This window comes from Pteropus alecto, unplaced genomic scaffold (genome assembly GCF_000325575.1).
Source record: "Pteropus alecto unplaced genomic scaffold, ASM32557v1 scaffold95, whole genome shotgun sequence".
Lineage (NCBI taxonomy): Eukaryota > Metazoa > Chordata > Mammalia > Chiroptera > Pteropodidae > Pteropus > Pteropus alecto.
Window position 1 is genome coordinate 9885661 of NW_006441071.1, and position 22764 is coordinate 9908424.

General features: G+C 33.9%; 1 protein-coding gene across 17 annotated transcripts in view; it reads left to right on the plus strand.

Annotated features, from left to right (window-relative positions):
- The window catches only part of PTPRD (protein tyrosine phosphatase, receptor type D), a 468668-nt gene that overhangs the window by 170179 nt on the left and 275725 nt on the right, over positions 1-22764 (plus strand). For 9 of the 17 annotated variants that reach the window (XM_025051481.1, XM_025051483.1, XM_025051482.1 and 6 more), the window contains 2 exons: positions 13546-13694; positions 16696-16837. In XM_025051481.1, coding sequence (XP_024907249.1) covers positions 13546-13694; positions 16696-16837 — 291 coding nt within the window. The remainder of the gene's footprint in view (positions 1-13545; positions 13695-16695; positions 16838-22764) is intronic. The other 8 variants (XM_015594477.2, XM_025051490.1, XM_015594474.2 and 5 more) reach the window with 1 other exon arrangement.

The window sequence follows — 22764 nt, forward strand, 5'->3', positions numbered from 1 at the left end:
AAACGCCCTCGCACCAAAAAAAAAAAAAAAAAAAAAAAAAAAGCCACAGTACAAGGGAAAGATTTTCTCTTTCGTAATGATCTGTGGTCACTAACAAATACTTTCGGTCATATGTCTACAACTTGAAGTGCTTAGGGTTACATATTGACATTTTAGAATGAAAAGTGTTATTGGAATTGTTAATAAACACAGTATTTTTAGCATCTAAAGCTAAGTGCAACCTTGCAGGAGATCCTAAAACAGTGTCATTTTATTGTGCTCAGCCTAAGATGGTTAGTGCAGCCCTCTTGGATAGAGAGAGTGGCTACCGCATGCCTCGGTCTGGCAAGAGGCCTTGGTTATCTGCAAATGTGTTCTAAGGATAGCAGGGGGCTGGGCCCATCAGCTGTCAGCCACAGCTTCTGTTTATGCTCTGCACAATGGCTATGTGCCAGAGCAAGAATTATTGGTTGATTTTTCTTCTAAAATAAGTGTCCTAATAATTTGTCACAAAACCAGCTTAAATCACTATGATGTTGCTTGCAACAGTTAAATTAGAAAAAAAGAAAAAGAAAGCAAGAAATGTTTCAGTTTATTTCTATATGCTGTCTATATTGGTAAATAGTGTAATTAAAATCTCGTTTGCAGGTTTTTCATAAAGGTTATTTCTTTGTGGGAAAACCCTTTGTTTTCTTACTTAATACTCTGAGCCATAAATTGGAGAGGGGGTGGGGTGTGGTGGAAAGTTGGTAGGCAAATAAAGGTCCTCACTGTCTATGCTGTTTTGGAATGCCTCCCATATTCCTGGGGCTCAGATAATGTGTTTCTCTAGAAAAGCATGCATAATCTGCACTAAAATGAGCTGGTACCAGGGTCTGCACTGCCCAGGGATACAAATTAGAGACTTGATTTTTAGAAATGAATTCCACTGGAAAGTGTTTTCAGAATATTTGAGTTATGTCGCCTTGTGTCTGTAGGTTCAGGTGTTATCCAAATTCTGTTAGAGGAGAAGAGAGATGAATATTTACGTAGATAAATCTGATGCTATTTGGAAAATGAGAACGAAAGGACTGTCCAGGATTAACAGATTTCAGTGAGGATGGCAGGGGGAAAGGCCCTTCCCCCTCCGCTTGTTGGCTTTCTAAATTTGTGATGTGGATGTGTTTCAGGTCACAGGCAGCAACAATGTGACATTTCCTCCTCAGCTTTAACATGCTGTCATGGAAATGCTGATAGGGTTATTTTATGGAGATGTAGCTGGAAAAAAAGAGTGAGAATTACATTATTGCATTACACTATGTTCCATCTAGGGCTCATTTTATTAAAGGTTTTTAAAGGTTTATTTTCATCTGCAAACTAAGGAATCGTACCCTATTCTCTTTGTGCCAGGTTCCAAAAATGTCAACTTGAGTTTTCTGTGTGGACAGGGCTAGTCCATGGCCCTGGGTGATCATCTATTATTATCATTGCTTGCTTGTACATGACTTCACAACCCTAGCATAGAACCAGTTGTCATGCTTTCCATCTTTTGTGCCCCCAAATAGCTCACTGAGTAGAGAATGGGTGGGTGATGGGCCACTCTTTGAGAATGCAGAGATCAATCATGATTAACAAGATTAAACTCAGAGAGACATCTTATGGAACGCTTGCGATATCCAACTTGAATGTATGAATGTAGATTACTTTTCTTAACTCTAATATAGAATTTTGATTTTATTTTAGAAAGGATGGATTTAGTATGTAAAATAAATGCTAGTCTTTTGCTTGCTATATGTGTTCTATTGCAGAGATACCAAAAAATGTATTTTTTAAATCCTACAAATTTTTTTGGTTCTAATAGTTACCTAGTATTAAATGAGAATATTTGTAATCTTACAAATCATTGCCAAATGCTTTTGCTTAGAGCTTGGGTCTATAGAGAAGTGAATTGTTTTTTTAAAAAAAATCTAAATTTAGTAGAAAGTGTCTGGAAGGACATAGATACATACCTAAAATATTCATATGACCAAAATAATTGTGCTTTCTTTAAAAGGTATCGAATGCCTACAGTATGCTAGGCATGACACAGGACAAAACTATGACACAAGCCTTTTAAACTTAGAATGTTATGATCTCTAGCAGAACATTAGTCCAAATGTGAATAGTGCTGGGTGTTTTTCAAATATATTTTTTAATTAATCATTTCACTCTACAGCAACACTGATATATAGGCAAATGAACACTTAAAAATTATTTTGCATTTTCTTTCTCCATTGTTTGCCCATTATGTATCTACATACTTATTAACAAATGGTAACACCCCTTAAAATAAAACATTGAGTACCAAGGACATATTTTTAAATAATAAAATTTTCAAGTGTTTCATCAATGAAAATATTTAAAAGTTACAATATTCATTCTGAAGATAATATTAATTATGAAGTTACTGTAGGAAATACTATCATGTTTATTATAACACTTTCTGTATTGTATAATTAACCTTGCCTTCGTAGTAAAAACTCAGGCATTTCATTTTCCACCATATTCTATTCTGGATAAAACATTTTTGTAACATACCTATAAACAAGGTTTCTTACAATAATACTTCTAAATTTCTCCAGTAAACACATTTGAACATCATTTTATAATCTATTTTACAACTCACTTAAAATATGCAGATGTGGATGCCTGTACACCGCTTTCATGTTATCGCTACTTGGAATATGTTAGCTACTTTGCTAACTTACCAGTGTGAAATCGATAGATGAAAAATTGAGGTCACTTTAGAAGATGGATCTATCTTAAAAGCAATGATCCAGTTGTGGTAACACCTCCCTTTGGTTGGAAGGCAGAATTTGAAACAATTCATATTGGCGTAAAGCCTTTCGGCACTTAAAGTGACATCAGTAGGTCTTCAGTTCGTGGTACTGGCATGTATAGCGCAGCCAGTGCAGCGTATCTCTCTAGTTCCTCTTAAAAAATAATAAAAAATAATAAAACAAAATTTGTGTTGTTTTGTTGGAAATTTCTTAGGGGAGAAGTAATAGGATCAGTATTCTGGAGTTTGATAACATAAAATTGGGAAAAAATTGGAGGAAAAATTGTAAAGATGGCATCTTTTTCTTTTCTTTCTTTGCCACCTCAAATATATCTGTTCTCGTGTTCCTTTTCAAATAAGCCAATTAATTACCTTTCCTCTGTGACCCAATTTGCAGGTACATGATAAGCAGCAGGTCAGAATGAAGAATAAATGATTATTTTTAATGATGATCAGCACATCTAATGTGATAAATTATGATTAATGAGTAAATTGGCAGTGAATATGATGTAAATGAATCTGTTTTGAAAACTAACTTTACAAAAAGATAGATGCTAAAGGGTCGGTAGATTTTCTTTTTTTGGTCAAATATAGTGTCTGTGTTTAATAGCCTTGTGAGTATATTATCATCTAGAGGGAATATGAAAAAAAACAGTAAATATTGTGCCATTTGCCTACATCTTTACTGAATGAGCCTGTGAGATGGCATGACTTTTCATCTGTTTCAATGTATGGGCCTTTATTGCTCTATTGAAGGAAAATAGATGCACGGTCTGTGTACTTTGAATGTATAAGTATTTAGTAAGCAAACTAGAAACTTAAAGTAGAAAATGTTGAGTGAATATCTAAATGATGCTGCTGATACCATGTTTTCATTAAGAATAAATGACTCTGACATAAGGAATGGTAAGAATGGCTTCACAGATTGTTTCTAAGAGTGATTCAAGACCACTGGTACACCCTTTTGAAATTTATGTCACTAAACTGGTAGTTATTAAGAGTGTCTTATAACAAAACAGATGGCCAGTCTTAATAAGCATGTCAATAGTTCAGAGAAGTTTTATGGCCCAGACACAGGGAATGTAGGGAATTGTTTGTTTTGGTCATAATATCTCATGTCTGTCTGTTAAATAAAAAGTTATTGTGGTGAGACTGTACAACTTTTACTGCTGTAAAACAAGTGTTTATGACCCAGGTATTAATATATTTTGAAATAAGATAAACTAGAAATTTATTTAACTACTGTAAACCGACTAATGCATGTGAAATTTCATCTCTATAAGATTTTTGAAAACCAGTTGGAAAGACTAAGATGGACTTGAATGTCTTGACCTATTTAAATTGAAAGTTATTTTCCATAGCATTTAAGTTTTATTTTATAGATTCCCCCCTGCCACACACACTTTTTTCCCCCCCTCTTTGGTCTATAAATATTCACCACTATTTCCCTTTCCCTCTGTTGTCCCAGAGAGAAATGGAAAAGGCAGGATTTGAGGAGCATTTGAAGAGAATTTTTTTTTGAGGATGGATTTCTCAAGACTGATTACCCTGCCTGACCTCCACTTTCCATCCTTCCTGTGTAGCTAAAAAGGATAAAAATTTAACCAGTGATAAAGTTATAATTTTCACCTTTATCAATGGTCCAGATAATTGGATACCCTGATATATATTTCTACTGTGAATATGAGTTATTTTTAGCATAATTTAAAAAGTATAAAAAGCCTTAAAACATATAGTTTTTTAATCCAGTTATTAAGCATAATGGGATGCATTATACATATTGAAAATTTACATGTAGGAATGAATCAGATACAAGAATTACATATATGTACAAGGATGTAATTACTATAAGAATAATCATTGAAACATTTTCTATAATACTGAAAAATTGGAAACAACCTAAATGTTTAACAGTAAATTAAAATATTATCTCTATGCTTTATAATATTAAGATGATATTCAATTTAAATATGTATTGACAAAAAATATTCAAAATATATTTTAAGTTAAATGTGGGTTACGAAATAATGCAGTACAATTTCTCTTTTGTAAAAATTATTATATGTTAGAAGAGCATAGAAAATTTTTAAAGGTAATTCAAGGTGATCACTATTAGAATGTTTTAAAATATTTTTTATTTTTTTTCTAATTTATGTCTAATAAATATTTACAATCATAATAAAATCATTTTACTTAAAAATAAAAAAGCACAAAAAGAAGCAAAGAGGAGGAAAACTCTGATAACCTGATAACAATGAGGTGAAATGTTATTCATAAAAGAGATAAGATCCATTGCATTATATAGTACTTCATATGAGTTCAATCCTGCAATAGACACATGAGTCAGTTGCCTATGCTACATTCCGCTAATTTAAGGCCTGGTATGGATGCATTAATCTCCCACCATGTCACATCAGTGCTTTGAAGTGACAGTGTGTACTACAAGAAGTTTGTATTCTACAGATAATTTATCAAACTATAAGCTAATGTAATTCAAATAGAGGCACGGTAGTCATTTTACAACATTATTATCCATCCGAAATACTCAGCTGTGTATAGACAAGGGTTAGAGGGCATAGCACCTTGAAGAGCATTTTATCATGGCCATGTGTGCATTAAACACCTACTATGTGCTGGGTATAATTAGGAACCATGGGCTTTCAGAATGACCAGGTCAGACATACTTTTCTCAAGGTTCTGTTAATGCGGAGGGAGAGGAATACCTGTGTATTAAATAGCTATAACAATATATAGTGCAAAGAGAGTTAAAAGATAGTAGATTTCGTCAAGATGGGAGGATCAAAGAAGGCTTCAAGATATTTAATTTGGGTGAGAATGGATAAATTGCATAAAATCAAAAGTGGGGGAGAAGCATTTTGTACAAGGGATTAACATGTACCAAGGCATCCAGACGGGAAATCTTAGGTTTCTGATGGGCAACAGTAGATACATATTTGAAAAAATAGGTTGACAGCAGCCCTTAATGACCTTAAAAGGTCGAACAAATTTTTTGGCTTTATTTGGCAGCAGTAAGCTATTAAAACTTGCTTATTTCTTGTTATTTTATTTTGAGGAGAAAAGTCCTTTATTCTTAGATGCATTTTTAAAAAACTCAAAGAGCAAGAGTAGAAAGAAAAGGAAGTATCAATGATAATGTTCAATATTGATTGTAGTGATAAAAACCTGAAGTAAGGGTGACTGCATGGGAAGGTACCAATATGATATTGTTCAGCATTTCTTCATCCTGGCTGCACATTAGAATCTTCTGAAAATTAATTACACAGCCCCATCCCACTGATTTTTGTATTTTAATTTGTCTGGAGTGGGGTCTAAGCACTTGTAGTTGTTTTTCTGTGTGTGTATTTTTTTCAGTCTCCCAAGTGAAGCTTTTTTAAAATTAAGTTTATTGGGGCAACATTGTTTAATAAAATTGTATAGGGTTCAAGTGTACAGTTCAATAATACATCATATGTATATTACATTGTGTGTTCAGTACCCAAAGTTAAATCTCCTTGTGTCACCACATATTTTACCCCTTTACCCTTATCTACCTTCCCTTCTTCCCCCTTCCCTTTGGTAACCACTAAACTATTGTCCATGTCCATGAGTCTCTGTTTGTCTTGTTTGTTTGTTGCTTTCAGTTTTATATCCCACATATGAGTAAAATCATATGGTTCTGAATTTTTCTATCTGACTTATTTGGCTTAACATGATACTCTCAAGATCCATCATGTTGTCGCAAATGGCAGTATTTCATCTTTTCCTGTGGCTGAGTAATATTCCATTGTATATATGTACCACATCTTCATTACCCAGTAATCTATCGAAGGCTACTTTGGTTGTTTCCATGTCTTGGCAACCATGAATAATGCAGGTATGAACATTAGGGTTCATATATCTTTATGAATAATGTTTTCAAATTTGGGGGGTAGAAACCCAGAAGAGGGATTGCTGGACCAAGTGATTCTAATGTCCAGCTTAAAAAGAGAATCATAACCATTGTTATTGGATATGAAAAAAGGGATATGAGACATAGTAAAAGCAAAACCTATAAGACTTAATAATTGAATGGTAGTGAGGCAAAAAAGAGACAAAGAAAAAGTCAAGGCTGCAAGTCTGGGCATTTGGGATGGGAGGGCCACCAACAGAAATGGTAATTTACTAAGATCGATAGGATTGGGAAGGTGGATGGCATGGTATATTTTCAACGCAATGATTTTAAGATGCTGCTAGATATAGAAATAAGGTCCTTACATTGAGGAAAAGTTCAATTGGGAGATATCTTTTCATTAAATTAGATCTCTTCTTCCAATCTTCCTTTCTTTTTTTGCCTTTATCTTTCTTGCCTATTTTCCCTTTTCTTTCTGTCAATGTACATATCAATCCTTTATTAATTTAAATATCGATAGTTTTACAGAAGTATAAATATCCATTTATCCATTGGAAGAATGCTTTCATAGTCATTTCAAAGAACTGAGAGTTGAAGCCTTAAGAAAATGAATGGTCTAGACATGCATATGTCATTAAAATGCCTTGAAAAGGAAGAGGAGATATTAATGTCAAAAACTAATGGAGGTATTTGTCTCTTTCCGTCATGAGCAAATTGAACACGAATGTAGAATAATTCAAAAGTATCCTACCATACTAAACGTGGAACTTATGTAATTTGTTTATAAATTTTGTGGCATTGATTTTTGTCTGTTGACCAGGCATCATAGTTAATTTATTCCTGATTTCAATTAGCTCCTGGGAATTAAGAAAGGAACCTTCATAGGCAGCAAATTCTGGGAGAACTTTCTCACTTAACTAGTGAAAAATAATGCTGTACAGCACAAAATGCTTACCAAACTCTTGAGAAAACAGTCAGAATACATTTTATAGTTAACTAAAACAGATTTGAAAATAGGCATTAAATTAAGTTATACCATATTGTCTGTGTGGCATCCTTATAACTTTCTGTCTTCTCATTTGGCACAGTAAAAATATTGGGGCTTTACAATTAGATCAAAAGTCCGTGACTCACTTTTAACCTTAATGAGCCTTCCTTCATTTCTTTTTCCCTTTTCCCCTTCTTCCTTCTTTCCTTCCAGATTTCTATAGTACTATAAAGTTTTCTATAATTCTATAAAATAGGAATAATACAATCTTGCAGGACTGTGGAAAACATTGCACAGAAGGTATATGAAACATTCAGTCCAGTGCATGAGATTCATTAAGAAGTTATTTCTTTATCCCATTTTCCAGTATGATGCTCCTTAAACTATTTTAAGGCTAATAGATTGTTTAGGGAGTTGTAGTAAAAAGAAATACCAGAAATGCCTCAAAAAGTCTGACTTTGAAGTTTTGTCCTGGCCATGGATGTTAAAGGTGACCCTATTCAGATCCCATGTGATAGGATAGATGTCTCCACAGGCCCCAGTTTATATAGAATATTTACCATAGAAATCATCCCAGTCTGATGTGTGTGTGCCACGATTCTGGCCCTCTTTTCAGTTCTACATCAACTTTGGGACCTCCCCCTTCTGTCATATAGCCATGCATTTGAACCACTATCACAGGCACACTTTTCTCTCTACACTCTTACTCATTCATCATATGAATTATAACAGAAAATCCATCATACATGCACACTCTGGGCACTTTCTATGTTTGTAGCAATAGAGTATGCTGTGGCTGGAAGAGAATATAAAATCCTGTGAAAACAGCTCTTCTACCCCTAAATCTGTAAATGGGACTATTACCCTTAGAACTGCCTATAACTCACCTCCTGTACTCTGCATTTTCTCCCCAATCCTAGAGCCGTGTTCCTGGCTTTTCCTTCAGAGCCCCTTATTCTGATACTTTCAGAGAAAGAAAGAACAAAAATGGGCCAACCTGACAGTCTCATCAATTCTACAGACATCTTTTAGGGATGAAGCAAGTACCTAAAAACAGAACTACTACCTACATATTCTTACTGAACATTCCCTCATCCTCTCACTTAATAGCCTTATTAACCTTCCCCCTTCAAGATTTTAAGTACATTATTATGAAAAATATCCCTTTAAAAACAAAACTATTTAAGGAAATTTTAATCAGCTGAAAAAAAAAGCCAATTAGTTACATGCTGTTAGTTTTATTCCCCATGTGACATATTTCCTTGATGTCTGCAGAAGCAGCTTATTCATTAGAATTAAATAGATAAATGGCACTCTCATTTCTTGTCTTCACTTTTGTAGTGTGTGAACCTTTCTATGAATCTGTTTTAAGTGAATCTCAGTTGGCCAATCAAGTTACTGCAAACCTGAGTTGTCTTCTTAACCTTTAAGAATGTCTCATAAATTCATTTCTTGAGGAGATGTTACTAGCAGATTTCAGTGGTTCTCCCTCATTAATAACTAGCTCTACTTAATGTAATGTACTAAAGGGAGGATTTCATCGTTGATAGAGCAGTTTGTTACAGATGGTCAAAGGCAGTTTGCTGGTCTTGGTTGGTTCTGTCCCCTAAATGTAATACCCAGAGGTACTCATTTGGACTTATCATTTTGTCTTCAGAGACCCTGGCAACGTGAAGCCTGATGTGGCATCAAAATATTACTGTCATTACAAGCCAAGTTACTGTACATTGGTTGTACTTTAAGAAACAATCTAACCTCTTAGAAGTAAAAATTAGTCAGCAGCCTGTGGCTCCTCTTGAGCTTGTAGGGAATAATTATCTGCTAGATTCCTGGAGTTACTGTATGCTCAGTGAATGCATCCTGAGAATGCAGTCTTTGGAAACAGCAAGTGAGCATGGCAGACACGTTCTAGAATATCAGCCATGCCTCTTTTCTGACTCATATACATGTTTAGCTTCTAGATTTTCCATTTAGGAAATAGGCTTTCTGGGTCTAACAGTAATTTGGCCTCTGTGGTGCCTGGCCTTAGTTTAATAAAAGGACCTTCTCCTCACTTGTCAAGACCAGCTTGAGGAGAAATGCATTTTGCAAAGCACAGTGCTGGCAGCTTTAAGGTGGATAGGAATGGCAGTTAGCTACAATAATAGAAAGGCCCCTATCTAAATACTGGTGACTGTAAAGTTTAAATGTCTTCCTCTTTCTCTTTACACTCTTGGGATTTCTGGGTTTTTTTTTGGACCAAATGTACTATCGATGATTGTATCGCATGGGCTAAACCTAGGGATTTTCATTATTCAGACCCAAGGCCATCCTATTGTGTGACTTTTTAGTAGAAGTGGTTGTTTTATGCTTTTACTTGGATTATCTTCTCTTTTTTCGTATCTTCAGAGCATGACTGAAATTTTGGCAGTATCCATGACAGAAGAAAGTGGAAGATTCATTTAGTTTCTTTTATTAAGCTGGATATAGAGAAGGGAAAGTGGGTGCTGTGTGTTGTTATACTCCTCTGAGAATAAAGATTTTTACTTGCCTCAAGCGTTTGTTGCAGTTATTAAGTTTAACCTCCTCTATATCTCATATCTTTCTTTTGGCCGGCTGCCTAGTGTTAACGGCATCAGTCTTGGAGTTTGACCCAATAGGGTGGTGATTTATGCAACAAACATGCTTACAGAAAGGATTTTACCATATTATCTAGAACTTTAACTTTGTATCATAGAATTATGGTATGTATCTTTTTTGTGGTTTGGACTTTTCAGGCAAATATAGAAAATTGACGTATGATCTCATTAGAAAGTCTTGATTTTCTCATATGTGTAGGCTAATGTATTTTATGTTAAAAAACAAAACAAGAAACCTCTGTATGCAAGCACTTGATGTGCCTATTTTATGTAGTATGATCAATTTCATTCCCTTATTTTCAAAAGATAAATTTAAGAAAAATAAATTTCATTTTCAGGATACTTTTTGAAGAAGACTGCATCACTATAGTGGCACTTAGTGAGATTCGGAAAAACAATCCCAGGTCTGAAAGGGATTCTAACTGGTTATTTTAATAAATTTTCCACAGTTCAGTAGGTTAATTCCATTACTGGACTTCATCTTCAGAAATAAAATCCTTACAGTAGCATCCAGTGGTCATAAATTTGGCAAACTCTTGTACTTGTCAATATGAGTATGAAAACTTCAAAGTAGGAGTATACAATGAAGACAAAGGAGAAGCACACTTGAACATTGGAATGGTAATTGCATCCCTTCCTCAAGTGTATGGAAATTTCCCTTCTCTGCTTTCCACTTAGAAATAAGATTTCTGCATTTAATAACAATTTGACTTTTTAGTGTCCCCATTCACCAGTATTTAGGAAGTACTTAAGAAGCCATTGCATAATTGTAGATCATCAAAATTGCCCAAATTTCCTTAATTCTTTGGGATGAGAAATGCGATGTTGTCCCTTAAAAAAAAGAAGAAAAAGAAAATCACAATTAAATGGTATCCTACATTCTATTATTTAATTTGATTATTTAATTTATTTTTTTATTTAATTTCTGACTAGTACATAGTTATTTTATTTGATTCACCCCATTCTCTCATTCTTGCAGGAAATTTAAAAATAGAACTGAGTTGTTAAAATTAATTTTTTCCCCTAGAGTTGACAATGTATTAAGCTATGGGCTTTGAAAAGGAAGGTACCTAAAAATGAAAGTACTGAAGCATTTAATGTAGTAATGCAATACATTTTATTTTTTCAGGGCACTTTCCTAAGAATTTTAATTGCATAATTATGATTTCCATGTTATATGCTGACAAGTATGTGGTTATTATCAATCTGCGTTGTTTATAACAGCAGAATGAAAAAGAAAAAAACTTCTAATATCTTTTTTGTTTGTTTCCAGAAAAGCGACCTCAATGTACAGTGTGTTTTTATTCCTGTCACTGTTAGTCAGTTTCAAATCATTTTAAGAACTTCCCACAGTTCTAGTAATTATCTAGAAGGTTCTGCTTCTCCGAGATGCTACAGGATGTGATATATAGCAGCGTTGTTAGAGTCACATTTTTCCCTAATATTCCCGAACAAACGTGGACCTGTGGTCCCACCAGTTCCACTGTTAATAAGTTGATGAGGTGAACACTCATTTCATGACATTAGCATTGCAAAGATGCCTATCTACCTCTTTATTTCTTCCCTTCCCTCATTGTGGAAACCTTAAAACTGGATGGGATCTCTGCAAAATATTTTATTTCATATCTCATTTTTACAGTTAAGAAAAGTAAGTTAGGCCAAAAGAAAACTTCCCCCAAATGGTACATATACATAGTAGCGGAGCTGAGATAGGAATCTGGCTTCCCTGACTCCAGGAAAATCAAGATGAGAGTCTGAATATGCTGTCAGGCCAGCAGGAGCATCACGTGGGAAACATGCAACATGGAAGGCAGAGAAAATAGTGTGATGAACAAATAGTGATGAACTTTGTTATTTTCTTCCTTCTTAGAATCTAAGGATTGTTTTCAAAATAAATATTAGCTATAGTTATTTAAACCATTTTTCAATGACATATAACTGAAAAACAGTAGGAGAGAAGAAAAAAATTGTAATTGGGATAGGTGAATGGAAAATAAAATGGAAAAGAAAAATAAAATTTTTTTGAGTTAAAAAAATAGTCTTAACGCTAATATAATTTAAAAAACTCAAGGATACAGGAAAAAAAAATATAAAGAAGTGGGAAAAATAATTAAAATACCTCTTCCAAAACCACCATTATTAGTGTTTTAACATATTTGTCACATCTTTTTTTGGGGGAGGGGGTGCATTTTTATTATCTTATGTTTCTCATACATAATTTTGTATGATGCTTTTGTGGCTTATTGAAGCAAAAGTATTTCTCATGTCATATTATAGAAACTTTTTAAATGTAACATTTACGATTTGCATGATGTTTCTTCATTATACCATGATTTATTTCACCATCAATTCCTATACAAGTTGATATTTAGGGTACTTACAATCTTTGTTAAATAAATGATATGATGAATATTCTTGCGGATAAAAATTTACCTTCTCTTTTATAACTTTCATGTAATAGAGTTCTAGATCTGGAAATGCAAAATACATAGAATTTTCGGGGGAGAGTGGATGTTAGGCACCATTTAAAAGCAATAGAGAACTATTAAAAGCCTCCAACTTCTAGCTTTTTATCCTTAGCAATCTTTAACTCTACATCTTTCTTAACAGAATTTTTTTCTTTGCTATGACTTTGGAGGCTTCTTGACTTATCTTGATTTATGCAAATTGTGAACTTAAATTTCAAGTAAGGCAGCCCACAATATCTGGGTTAGAGAGTCACTTTACTGTAGTTTACCTATTTATGTTTCTTGCCAAACCTTCTAATTCAGGGCTATATTTCTTGTCTCTTTAAAATTTCCTAGAATTTCTCTTCAATGTCACTAAATTTAATAGCTTAGCACTGGCAATGTTGCTTTCTGGCAGTGTCCTGATAGCGGCATCAAAGCAAAGAGCTAAAATTTTACTCACTTTGATTGATGAGCTCATTTTGTTACAGAGGACAAATTGGATTTTTTTTTTAATACTGGTAATAAAAATTAATGAGTGATGTTGCTTTTCGGGATGTTATTGGATCTCTGCCTTAATACAGATTTTGGCAATAAAAGCACTAGCTGATTACTTGACCAGAAAGTTACCTCCCTTCCCTTTTAACTATTCTCAAAAGTAAAAGGTGCTTTTCTAATTTTGTAATCTTGGTACATTTAAGTATATACATTTGTATGTATGTATTGGCAGGAATGGGATTGAGGGCTGTGGGGCGAGCAGTGGCAGTGGGCTAATAACCTGTATCAAATTTCCACCTAATTGAGATGTTTATTTCTTTTTATTTTAGCACCTCCGAGGTTTACGCGAACTCCTGTTGACCAGACAGGGGTCTCTGGTGGAGTTGCCTCTTTCATTTGCCAAGCTACAGGAGACCCAAGACCTAAAATTGTCTGGAACAAAAAAGGAAAGAAAGTCAGCAATCAGAGATTTGAGGTATTAGGTCCATTGTTCTGTTTCTCTGGGGGAAGAACCTATCTGCTGTACCTTTGGTTTGTGTGTTATTTTACTTTGATATAATGTGTTAGAGCCATTGAGATATGGTGTTCTTTATGTTGCATGCGATGGAAAAAAAACTTTAAATGCCTTTTTTAAAAAGGGAATTTGGGATTTCAGATTGCTGACTTTTGTCTCTGCTTGTACAAGGGCTCAAATAGTGTTCCTAGCAACAGAGCTATATTCTAATTATTCTTAGACAGTACCATATAGCTGTCCACACAGACTCTGTTGATGGGAATAAAGTCAGTTTGCATTCAACCCCATGGCTCTAGATAAGGGAGCAACGTTTTCTCAAAGGGAATTCAAATTCCTATTACCAAGAAGATGGGAAATGGATACTGAGCAGTAAAAGATGTCCACTACACCTTGTGCCTGTGTTTTGCAAGTAGCATGAACAGAATGAGAAATTTGCTCCAATGTGTTAGTGTAAAGTATTACTGTGGAAGAAACATACCCTACCAGATTGATACTGCAGTTAAATGTATTGAAGAAATTGATTTTCTATATTCAAGAAAGCTCAGTGCATTGAAGATGATGAAACACAATTCGGATATATTTGGGGTATTTGTGAGGAAACTTATGGCTTAGAAATTTCTTTATTCTGGAGGAAAAAATAGATGGTAAGGAAAATATTAGAAGAAGCACAAAATATTATGCTTGTATTTAAGACATGAAGAACGTAGCTTGATTCTTTGATGGTACTAAGACCTCCAGACTGCCCATATTGTAAAACTCACTTCCTCTTACTTGTCTTTCTAATCTACTTCACAGCCTTATTCACAAATTGGCAAATTAAAGGCAATTTCTAGTTACAATAAACATAGCAACTATAAAATTTAGGAGTTTGATAATAATCATTGTCTACCAGTACTTACAGAATGATAAATGGTCTAAATACATAAAGGACCTAATTAATTACACTAGTGAAAACTGAAATCTGAACTGTAGTTTACAAATGAAAAATTTCGAATTATGTTTGTTTGAAAATCAGATACCTACAGTGATTTAAAAATAGACAAAAAGAATATCTTTGGGAAATAGTTCCCACATCATGTAGGAAATGATGTATGTGAAAATCTTTAGTACACATTTTTAAAATTTTTAAATGAAATTGAATTTTTTTATCAAAGGGTAGTTTAATATCATGCTTTCTAGTTTTATCTCCTTGACAAAATCTTATAACGAAGATTAAATTATAATAGTAAACTTTCAAAGTATGAACTCTGCTCAGCACATAATTCCTAATGAGAGTCACTTAAATACATTCAAGGAAAAATTATTAGTTTTATACAAAGCTCCTATGTCAAATGGTATGAGTCTTACGTTGACAATCTTTAATATCTATAACAGTACATATGTATTTTTTTGGTTTCTCTAGTTTATAAGGCCCATGAGGACAGTAGGTAAAACTGATTTTGCTTCCTCTTCTATCTCCAGTACCAATTACAGCGTCTGCCCTGGAGTAGGTATACATCAATACTGGATATTAAATAGAGTTTCAAATCAGAAATTACAACACTAGCTTGCAGTGTGTGGTATACTGTTTGTCGTAAGATTTTAGGTCTAAATCTAGGAAATAGTTCAGAAAGATGAGCATGCAATGACGTGTAACAATTAGTCAAAATTTAAATTGGCATTAAAGATGTTTAAATCTTTCTCTATGTTAAGTCATAGCATGCTTATAAATATATACATATTTTTTTAATTGTGACATATTTGACAAAGATTCCAGTAACTGTGATACTCCTAAGATGCATAATAGATTTATACTAAATGTGTGCTTAATAGAATTGAAAATAAATTGTGATGTATTGAGAAGTGGGACATTTTGGCTATTTTATAAATTTAAAACATAAATAGAATGTAGAAAGAACTTGAAGTAGACATATTTTAAAAATATTCCATCTCTTTCCTCCATGTGTTGACATACACACACACTCACACACAAAATCTGGGATTGAGCATCCCATAAATGTATTTATAAGGCATTCTCAATTTATCCACAATTTAGGCACATGCACGTATTATTCACAAGGAAATGGAGCAAGTGGGGAAAGCACAGCATCTCAGTGAGCAGCTGAAAGAACTCAGCATAGCTTTAAAAAAGACAAAAAGTACTGCACAGTTTTGTATACATATGCATCAATATCATCATTATCATCATCATCATTTTTTAAAAGTAGTGCTTGAAGTAGCTGATAAATACCTAGGTTTGCTAAACTTTCTCAGAGTAGAGTTTATAATGTTAGTGAATTCAGGCTTACTGTTTAGGACATTAATTTTCTGCCTGGTGAAGCAAGCTTCCATTTTACAGCAAGAATGCCCTAAAAATGCAGAAAATGCTAAGCTAGAACAAATACTGGAATGATTTATGGCAAAATTAATGCATGCCATCAGGCTCTTGGGTTGTGAAAGCTATCTCTTTGGCTGCCTAAGTACTAGATTTATGCAGTTTCTCTTCATGGTTCACTCATCTATACTGTTCAGGCCGAGACACTTTAAACCAGAAGAGCTATCTGTAGTAGCATACGTTATTTCTTCACCTTAAAGTTCAGTTATTGAATAGATCCACATATGCATATGTGCTGTCAGAGACAAAATAATTTGAGAAGTTTATCCATTATAGAAGTAAGTCTCTTGCATAATTAATAGGATCATATTGCCCTAGGTACCCCTACTAAAATGTTTTCATGAGTAAACCCTTGATGGTTTTCAGTATAGACATTTTTGCCTATGCAGTTTCATATCTTTCCCTTTGTTGAGTAGAAGATTCATTAAATTAAACCAAATATTATGTTTCACCACTGTGTCAAAATTTAGCCTCAAAATACTGCAAGGTTCATTCTGAGCCTAAAGGCTGGTTTACTGCTGCCTTAAGAAGTTTAGCTGAGAGGTGGACAATAGTAACAACACCTGTGACAGCTATTGTTTTCTCTAATAGGTAATAGAGTTTGATGATGGATCTGGATCAGTTCTCAGAATACAACCCTTACGGACTCCAAGGGATGAGGCCATTTATGAATGTGTGGCCTCGAATAACGTCGGAGAAATAAGTGTATCTACCAGACTTACAGTTTTGCGTGGTAAGTACTCAAGAGCAAGGTCGTTGCTTGTGTCATTATTGAAATTCTCTATCCCAGGTGTTCTTTTGTAGGACCATTAAAAAGACTAACATTGTCCTGACGCTTAAATGGCAAATGAACTGAAATAAAATGTTTGTAAGAGTTTAACTTTTCAATAGGCAGTGGGTGCCTTCTCTCATGAGTCTTGAAAAATGCTAATCAGGGAGAAAAAAGAAAAATCCCAAAGAAGTGCTGATTTCATATGCCAGATACCATTTTGATTTTTGGTATAAATCCTAGAAAGAAAACAACATGTGCTACTCTTTTGCATGTTAACATCACTTGTGTATGGATTTTCCTTACTGAAGTCTGCAACTGCTTTTTACAGATTACCAAAGCTGACATTGATGTTTGCAAAATTAAAGAAATGCCCTCTACCTACAAGCGAGTTACTCTTAAGCAGAGGAATCAAGAACAAAAAAGGCCTCTTTCTCCTTTGTCAAAAATGTGTTTTTATTTGTCTTTTATACTTCTTGAACTAACGTCTGTTGATACAAAGCGAATTAGACTATGTGGCTTATGCAGTTTGGCCAAAGCGTGGGAAGACTTGCCAGATCTCCAGTACAGTGTGTCTACTTTCTATACTTCTTTAGAATGACAATACTGGAGAATAAAGGCTAGCGATTAATAATACTCTATTTTGTGTCTCTAATTCAGTCTTTTGGGTAGAGATAAGTACATTCCTGATTTGGCTTGCTTAGTTGACATCTCCAGACTGACTTCTTTGCCTTTGTCTCTTTCTCTCTCACACACCTATTTGTTTGTTTGTTTTGTTCTTTTTTGCTTTGAATTTCATTTTACTTGATTACACAACTTAGGAGAGAAGGGACTTTTTTAAGTTGAAGGGGATTGGAAAAAGGGATCCAAATTTAATAATTACAGAGGAACATATATGGATTAAGAATATTTATTTTCCATTCTCTTTTTTTTATTCCCATTGAGGGATTTATTTACTTTATATGTTTTATAAAATAAAAGAAAAACATTTTCTTCTAAATCTATTTAGTACCAAAATGAGTTAATCTAAGAAGCATAGACAATGAAATTATTTACATATACTTCTTAAAATATATTTTAAATAATATAAACATCTTACAAAGTTTCAAGGGACATATTGACCAACTAGATATAGATATTTTAAATGTATATAACAGAATGCTGCTTAAAAACAAGTCAAATTTCAGCTACATTTCTGGCCATTACAGCAAGCTAAATTCATACAAGAAGCTCTCCATCCCACTATAAACATATAAAGATGTTGATAAGATATCTGAAAATAAAAGTAAGTGCATTGTTAGACTTGCAAAGAAGAAAGAAATTTCCAGGTGCCAAAAACAATCTCCCGAGAAGAGGTAATCTGTAATCTTATAACCCAAGATAGTAACCAGATGGATTATATGCTTTAGGACTGGAGTTTTATATCTCCAGCAGTTCATAGGCCTGTACAAAATAAGGTGGAAATAAGAGGAACTAGATCAACTTTCTGCAAAAAGGTGACAATACTACTACTATTCCTACAGTGCAATACTCAGAACCCAGAAGCTAACATAAAAGCTGGTCAGAAACACTGAAGCCCATAGAGTGTGGAATAGGCAGCCATGTGAGTCGCCCCCACAACCTGGGTTATGCAACTCGAGATAAGGTCCTTCATGCCCAGATGAGCTCATAGGTACCAATTCTAAAGCATGAAAGCCAGTTCCAACTCATAAGGGACGTAAGTTCAATCAGTGAGAGTAGAAATTACAGTCTGTGAACTACAGATAATTGAACTGTATGAATAGACTTTAAAAGAAAGTATTTTAAATAGTAGAAAAGATAAAGTAAGGAATAAAATCTGTCAGGTAGGAATCAGACTTTAGGAAAAAAAAAAAATGATAGGAGTCTGAAACCAGATTTCAGAACTGGAAGGAACCTTATAGACTGTATTATATATACTATAATATGAACTACAAAAAGTATATACGTATGTTACTATATATATATATATATTCACAAAAACATAAATAAAAGGTCTGAAAATTGTAGAATCATTTTTTTCTGAAGCAAAATCAAAATTATTTGTTGATCATCTTTTAAAATTTTAATCTTCATGTATTGACCTATTTTAGAACTAATAATATCATATAGAAGCATATTACAAAGATACAATAAAGTGAAATTTATCACATCAGAAACTTTTTATTTTCACCTTCTGAGTTCCTTGAACAAACCTCTTAAAAGGAAACAGTGACAATTATTTGGCTTGGCTTAATCTTTAGGAATTCAATAAAGACATTAACGAAAAGTTGGAGGAAGATATCACTTTGCATAGACATTTACATGGATTTATATTTTTCTGGCTCCAAGCTGACTAGGGAATCCCTATCTAATTTGCTTTCATCTAACTAGCCCCCTCATAAAACAAGTGCATTTGAAAATTTTAATATGACCTTGACTTTTTTGAGAGTATCTGTCATACGTAAGTACATTTGTATTAAAATTTATGATTCTCATAGTTAAACCTTATTTTTTTTTAAAGACTAAGTTTAGCAATTTTGGAAATGTTTCATGAGAAAAACTCAAAAGGAATTTTGGATAATGGAAAAGTAGTCTAAATGTAACCTTAAAATAAAGTGCTTTCATATATCTTTACAGGATATATGAAATAAGTGGAGTTACAAATTTTCTTTTTTTCAGTTACCGCTTTGTTTAAAATTTTTAAATAATTATTGATAATTCCATTAATAATAATTTTTAATATTCCATTTTTTAAATGGTAAACTGACATTCATAGAATATTAAAATCAGGAGCAGTTAACTAAATGAAAGTAAAGAGCTCTAATCACAGTCAAAGAGCTTTGTGTCCATTTTAAGTTAGCTTTCTCTTGCAAATTACTTTGGCAGATACTCAAGCTCTCTGCTCTGCAGTGGATGGAAACTAAACTTTTCATTCAGAGGCCCTCATCAGATGCCATTTTGTCCACATGGACCATTTACTTTTTTCTCCACTTTGCTGATGATGCCAAAAATGTGCCAACCATCCTGATGGGTTTTGTCTAAGTGGACTGGATTGAGATCACTAATTTATTTCACATAGGCTACTAGAGAACCTAATTAATTGGAGATTTAAACATCTGACCTGTGTGGCTAATGCAGAAGACATTGAAATAATACTCTGACCACCCATGCGCATTGAAGAGGGTATTTCAGGGAAAACTTTCCCTCTGTAGCTCATCTCAGATTACCCCAGCTCTGAAGAACTGTTTTCATAAGGAAGGATAACTACAAGCTTGGGTCGAACATCCCCTGGAATGAGATATTTGGGCAATTACTATTTATACATTGTAGATTGTAGTTCATAGAAGAAATAGTCGGAGAAGGAGAGTTAAATGCAGTATTTATGGCCTCTAGGCCATTTTTAAATTATTTGATGGCCCTGGCTGTGGAAACACAAGCAAATACCAGCTCCCTCGTTCTACTGTATTTTAGGAAGTGGAGAGTATCTATCATACCATGTATTTTCCCTGCTAAGCAGAACTTTAAGTGAATGCCTCAGATCTTACTGAGAAGTTATTAAGGGCTGAGCCCTGCCTAATTCTGGTAAGGACTTTGGATTGGATATTAGCCTTTCAATGAGCAGTTGAAGTAGGACCAGAGAGGGTGTTTTAAGAAGAAGGATCACAATCCAACGGGAACCTTTGTTAACTGGCCACAGTTTCTTCCTTTCCAGATATATCAGGAGGAAAACTTGCAATATAAATTTATAAAATGATAACTGGGATGTAAATGTTTTCTCAAATACATGTTATCAGCCACTAATCAGGAAAAATGAAATATCACTATCCAAAGAGTCTTCTATAAGAGTCCAGGAGCATCTGCCTCTTTTTGGCAAGTGAAAATACATCAAGAATCCATTCTTCTTGCTCACAATATTGCCATTCTATTAGAGAAAGTTATAGGAAAATTAAGTTTGCTTCTAATTGTCTGACTAAAATGTCATGTTTTTAAATTTAGATTTTTTAATGTAATCAGAAAATACACATTTTGTTGTCACCAAAACAGCATGTAATTTTTTATATTTTTAAATACTGCATTATTTCTAAGACTTGCCCATTCCCAAATAGCACTGCTCCGTAAACCACCACTAGCACTAGTGCAGCAAAACAAGGTGTAATATATAACATTGTTATTCTTATCTACTTATAGGAAACTTGCTTGTTCATAGAATACATGCAAAGTAAAATTATTATCTAAAGAAGTTAGGTGACCATACATGAGACAGTTACCTAGTTTTACAGATATATTTTATAAAATAATACTTATGTTTGAGTATCTACGTCACATAAGGGCATCATATTTTATGAATGATCATCATCAAGACGTAAGAAAGTATACAAAGTCCTCACGTCTAGATCTCCAGTAATTTAAGTTCCAGTTCTGACTGTCCCAAAATAACTGTGGCATCTTGAACAAACTTGTTAACTGTCCTGCCTTTTGTTTATTTTATTTTATTTTATTTTATTTCATTTTATTTATTTTATTATTTTTTTTGCCTCGTGTGCACCAGGAAGGCATTGCATTTGTGATCACTAGATCACTTCTCTCTGGCTTTCTGTGACTCAGTGACATGCCTTTTTCAGCAAGTCAGTTCTTATAAGATGCTCCCTGAACGTGGCTATTACTGAGACAGTAAAACACACAGTGAGCAGTCGGATGAGATAGAGAAGGCATCTCATTGGGAAATGGAGAGATATGTTTGCATAATATGTCTGTCTCAAAAAAAAAATGTAAGCCATTATAGAAGTTGTTAAAAAAAAAAATAAAACTTTTACAATCTTTCAGGGAGAAGGCAGTCGACTCTGTCCGCCATTGTGCAGTACCCTGTGATCAGAATTAGCATGTTCATTACAGTCTCATTTTATTAATGCCTCTTTTTGAAGATGAACACAGTTGTCCCTGCTGTGAAAATGGTACTTTGCCGTTTATGTTATAAAGTGGTCTCGGCTGGGGATCTAGGCTGGGAACATTAAAGAACAAAGCACAGCTGCTTGACTGTCACACAAAAGGATTTTTATGAAAGACTGAAACAAAAGGAAGGGTGGCCAACACAGAACATACTTGCTGACAATTATGGTACTGAGTGAAGATTACTTGAACAGGCTTATAAAATAGTTGAATACTTGGAATAAATTGATACCAACATGATAAAACCTTCCTGTGTAATGCATTTCCATGCTGAAAAGAGGTGGTGGTGGACAGAGCCATATAAATAAACGGAAACTTCTGACTTTTGGTGGTGTAATCTTTAGTCCTTAAAAATAACTATTCTTTATGTATCAGTGTTCACAAAGGCAGGTGCCCATGTGCACAGGTCCCCTGGAGACCCTTGTAAGGAGAGATTTTGAAACTGATATTTGGGAAAAACCGCACTTGTGAGCTGAGGCTATTCATGTTCCCTTGTGATCAGTCTTTTAAGGACCATTCTTTTGAATTTTTATCACTTGTTTTCCCACATGGGATTATGTCTTGAAAGGGTTCAGAGAGAATGAGTACACATGTAAATCATTGCATATACCTGAGAACAATATTCTTCTCGGATTCATATTATAATATTATTGTTTGCAATTTTAAAATGAATATTCAGTTTTAGAATGAGTATTCGTATTAACTGTTGATTGACTTATTCATAGAGCTGTGTAATTGTTGAGCTGGGGTGGGGAATTTGGTGTTTACCTAGTTTAATCTCTTATTTAATGTGAAAAACCATGGACCACAGAGTTTACAATGATTTTTTTTTTTTACATACAGCTAAGATTTCCTTGGGATTTCACCCAGTCAGAAGTAACCCCTGCTGTATTAGGTTGTGGCATGTATTCTAGCCCTTTAAATATTTTGATGTACAGGTTTCC